This window comes from Lampris incognitus, assembly GCF_029633865.1.
Source record: "Lampris incognitus isolate fLamInc1 chromosome 5 unlocalized genomic scaffold, fLamInc1.hap2 SUPER_5_unloc_2, whole genome shotgun sequence".
NCBI lineage: Eukaryota > Metazoa > Chordata > Actinopteri > Lampriformes > Lampridae > Lampris > Lampris incognitus.
In genome coordinates, this window is record NW_026611072.1 from 164,539 (window position 1) to 169,005 (window position 4,467).

A 4,467-nucleotide genomic window follows, 5' to 3' on the forward strand; every position below is an offset into this window, starting at 1 on the left:
CACGTACAAGCAAGGGTTAGCGGTAAAGGTGGGCGGGTTTCATCTTTTTTATGACGTGATCTGATTGGTTGTATGTAAATGAGTGTTTGATGACATCACGAGTATCAGAAGTAAAACAGATTGGCCGAGGGAAGCTGAACTAGGGGGAGCTCTTTTAAAAAGAAGAAGAAAAACTAAATTCTACCTTTTACACGTTTTCCTTTTCAGTGGTAAGAGACACGACAACATGCATGACGATTAAAGTGACAAGTCAAGTTAGAACATTTTGTTTCAATTTTGTCCGACTTAAAGAAACCCAAACATTCAAAGCAAGGTTCTCCCTCTCGTCCTAGAAGAAGACTCTAGAGCTGGCGCAGATGTTTACCAAACAGAGATTTTCTTTCCCCCTTTTCTGCGTTTTTAGTCCCATCTTCTTCTCTGCTTCTCTCTCCAGCTGTGAAAATGGCCATGAAGGATCTGTTGAAATCTGAAGATATCAAGAAAGCCCTGGACGCCTTTGTGGGTACGTAAAAGGTTTTGCGGTTTAGAACGTCTTCTCCCAGACCAAGCCAGGTTTTGACTTTAAAGCTCGAGAAGTTGGTTTTTGATGATAATTACACAAACCCAGTGCTGTCGTCATCTTGTTTTTTCCTATTCCTGCACACGTCCAGCATTTTGAAAGCGTGATAATTCATCCATTCTGCTTCAGCAGTGAAATGGGCAAGGTGCCGCCACGATCCACCGCCTAATGCAGCCAAACTAAATATGCAAATTGTAAATTGGTTTGTGTCCCTTGAATAACTGGATTATTTACGCCTTTGATATGCTGAAAGGTGGACGTTTAAAAAAGCAAAACTAGGTAGGCGAGAAGGGAGGGAAGAAAATGGCAGTTTTTAAGTGTCTGCCTGTCTGCCTGTCTCTCTCTCTCTCTCTCTCTGTAGTGGCAGACTCCTTTGACCATAAGAAATTCTTTGAGATGGTGGGGATGAGGGCCATGTCGGCTGAAAACGTCAAAAAGGTGTTTCAGGCTCTGGATGTGGATGCCAGTGGCTTCATAGAGGAAGAAGAGCTCAAGTGAGGACACACACATGCACACACACACACGTGCACACATGCACAATTTTAGCAGTGCTGGTTGGGGGCAAAGAAAGACGACATATTCTGTACATCCATCTATCCAGCCATTATCCAAACCGCTTACCCTGCTCTCAGAGTCACGGGGATGCTGGAGCCTATCCCAGCAGTCATTGGCTGGCAAGCAGGGAGACACCCTGGACAGGCCGCCAGGCCAACACTGCCAATTCACCTGACCTACATGTCTTTGGACTGTGAGAGGAAACCCACACAGACATGGGGAGGACATTGGGTGGCACGGTGGTTAGCGCTGTCACCTCACAGCAAGAAAGTTCCGGGGTTCGAACCCCGGGGTAGTCCAACCTTGGGGGTCATCCCAGGTCATCCTCTGTGTGGAGTTTGCATGTTCTCCCCGTGTCTGCAGTGGGTTTCCTCCGGGTGCTCCGGTTCCTCCACCGTCATAAGGCATACATGTTAGGGTTTATACTCCTGGCCGTGCCCCCGACCAAGGCAATGGGAAGAAATAACTGGAGTTGGTGCTGCACAGCGGCTGTCCACTGCTCTTAGCTACACAACTAGGATAGGTTAAATGAGGAGCGTAATTTCCCCACGGGGATCGATAAAGTATCTCAAAATCAAAAATAATTTAAAAAAATAATGCAAACTCCACACAGAGGACAACCCCCAAGGCCGGACTACCCCGGGGCTCAAACCCAGGACCCTCTTACTGTGACGTGACCGCAAAACAACTGCGTATTCCCACGCGGTCTCCCATCCAAGTATTAACCAGGCCCGACCTTGCTTAGCTTCCGGATTGGGTGAGATCGGATGTTACCAGGGTGGTAAGGCCGGAAGCAGCGTTCTGTACATCATTACTTTACATTTACAGTGTGGAGTGGAAAAAGTAAATCAAGGCCCTATCCCACCCAATATGTCCCTAAAATCCTCCCACATTCACAGCAACACGTACAGGAACAAAGCCTTCTTAAAACCTGATTGGTCACCATCCACCATCACCAGATTACTTTTAGGTTTAAGGGAAGGGTTAAAGGTTACGGTTTAATTTGGGGTTTGGGAAACAGGATTTTGCCATGTGTGTGCCTCTGTGTGTGTCCATATTTCCTGTGGATGATTTGAGGTCAGATAAAGGGTCACATGCACTTCCACCGTTAGGCCATGCTCACCGACCGATGCACAAATATCGCTTTACCTTTGAACCCATTCCCTCGTACACGCTCAACAACACGCCACGTTGACCTCCTCCTCTTCCTCAGGTTTGTGCTGAAGGGTTTCTCTTCGGAGGGCAGAGACCTGACTGACACCGAGACCAAAGCTTTCCTTCAAGCCGCAGACAAGGACGGAGATGGGAAGATTGGCATGGACGGTAGGTTGCCCTTTGACCTACAGGCCACTACTGAGTAACATCTGTAACTGAACTATAGTGAGTCATCATTTACCAAGTAATGCTTTTAAATACAGGTCACTCATTATACACAATTAACCAAGTAACAGACAAGGAAATTAGATGTGGTGGAACTGTGACTGGTAAATACTGAGTAATGTGAGGAACACAGGAGCTGTTCCATACCTCTGCTTCGGTTGTTTGTCGTCATAACATGCTGTGGGATGTGATCTACATCTACACTGTATAGAATACATGCAAAGATCACATTGTGACGAGCATCCGGGTAGCGTGGCGGTCTATTCCGTTGCCTACCAACACGGGGATCGCCGGTTCGAATCCCCGCGTTACCTCCGGCTTGGTCGGGCGTCCCTACAGACACAATTGGCCGTGTCTGCAGGTGGGAAGCCGGATGTGGGTGTGTGTCCTGGTCGCTGCGCTAGCGCCTCCTCTGGTCGATCGGGGCACCTGTTGGGGGGGGAGGGGGAACTGGGGGGGAATAGCGTGATCCTCCCACGCACTACGTCCCCCTGGCGAAACTCCTCACTGTCAGGTGATAAGAAGCAGCTGGTGACTCCACATGTATTGGAGGAGGCGTGTGGTAGTCTGCAGCCCTCCCCGGATCGGCAGAGGGGGTGGAGCAGAGACCGGGACGGCTCAGAAGAGTGGAGTAATTGGCCGAGTACAATTGGGGATTAAAAAAGGGGACAATCCCCCCCCCGGACAGCACGGTGGTGCAGTGGTTAGCGCGGTCGCCTCGCAGCAAGAAGGTCCTGGGTTCGAGCCCCGGGGTAGTCCGACCTTGGGGGTCGTCCCGGGTCGTCCTCTGTGTGGAGTTTGCATGTTCTCCCCGTGTCTGCGTGGGTTTCCTCCGGGTGTCTGGTTTCCTCCCACAGTCCAAAGACGTGGAGGTCAGGTGGATCAGCCGCACTACGTTGCCCCTAGGTGTGTAAGTGTGTAAGTGTGTGTGTGTGTGTGCATATGTGTGTGTGTGTGTGTGTGTGGGCTCTGTGTGATGGCCTGGCAGCCTGTCCAGGGTGTCTCCCCGCCTGCCGCCCAATGACGTCTGGGATAGGCTCCAGCATCCCCGCGACCCTGAGAGCAGGATCAGCGGTTCGGATAATGGATGGAAACCCCGCCCCCCCCAAAAAAAGATCACATTGTGCCAAACAAGTATCTTGAATCCTTTGTGTCACAGCGATTCAGAGTAAATGATCAGTTAAACGTGACTAGAAAGTGAATACTGAATGTCTTGCTGAGTAACAACAAGAACGACACTGAGTCACAGAAAACACTGCGAGCGCACGGTGACTCTTTAAGTTTTGTTGTTTTTGCAAAAACTGTTCAGCAATAACTGTCGTAAACGACTACCTGGCTGACGACACAGGCAGGATTGAGCATCAGGACTGAAGTCGTGAGTCGCGAGGGAACAGGTAGCGACCGTGACCTTCTTCTTCTTCTTCTGTGTTTCAGAGTTCGAGGCCCTGGTTCACGAGTAGAGGACACCCACATGCCTCCCCCCCCTGTATCATTTTTTAAAAAGAAAAAAGAAAAAAAAGCCATCTCCCCTCTTCTCCTCTCGCTCTCCCTGGGGAACCGAGGAGTCGGCGGAGGCCTCGCTCCCACCGAGACGCTACCAGACCAAGTCGACAGGGGGCGACAGAGAGGGAGACACTCCCCCCCCCTCCCATACATGCATACCTGAATTATTATAATTATCGTTTAATCTGGCGCCATGCTTGCCGTGTCCTCCGAGTGAGCACACATCCTGGTCCCGCTGTGAGGCGCGGCGCTGCCGAGGAGGCTGCAGACGCTCCGCTGCCCAAACCTTCACACTTCTGTTCTCTCTCCGTGTAGTTCACGTTGGTGTTGTCTCCTTTTTCTCTTTTTTGCTGCTTGTGCACCACAAAGTTCCTCTTCTTCTTCTTCCTCGTCCTCTTCCTTCCCTCCTCCTCCCCCCCCCCCTGCCTTGTCCTCCCCCGCCCCCCGATGAGACGAAGCGTTCAATAGAC

At 50.6% G+C, this 4,467-nt stretch overlaps 1 protein-coding gene across 1 annotated transcript; it reads left to right on the forward strand.

Annotated features, from left to right (window-relative positions):
- The first annotated feature begins 441 nt into the window (after positions 1-441).
- Positions 442-3,998, forward strand: pvalb7 (parvalbumin 7). Its single transcript, XM_056301649.1, has 4 exons — positions 442-502; positions 921-1,053; positions 2,328-2,437; positions 3,929-3,998. The coding sequence occupies exons 1-4, from the start codon at positions 442-444 to the stop codon at positions 3,952-3,954; spliced, it is 330 nt and encodes a 109-aa protein (XP_056157624.1). The 3' UTR covers positions 3,955-3,998.
- The last annotated feature ends 469 nt before the right edge of the window (positions 3,999-4,467 follow it).

Bases quoted from the DNA above. Each gene is read 5' to 3' on its own strand.
- pvalb7 (XM_056301649.1), top strand. From the start codon at position 442: ATGGCCATGAAGGATCTGTTGAAATCTGAAGATATCAAGAAAGCCCTG. The intron at 503-920 runs GTACGTAAAAGG...CTCTCTCTGTAG, and splicing joins AGCCCTGGACGCCTTTGTGG to TGGCAGACTCCTTTGACCAT. The intron at 2,438-3,928 runs GTAGGTTGCCCT...TCTGTGTTTCAG, and splicing joins TGGGAAGATTGGCATGGACG to AGTTCGAGGCCCTGGTTCAC.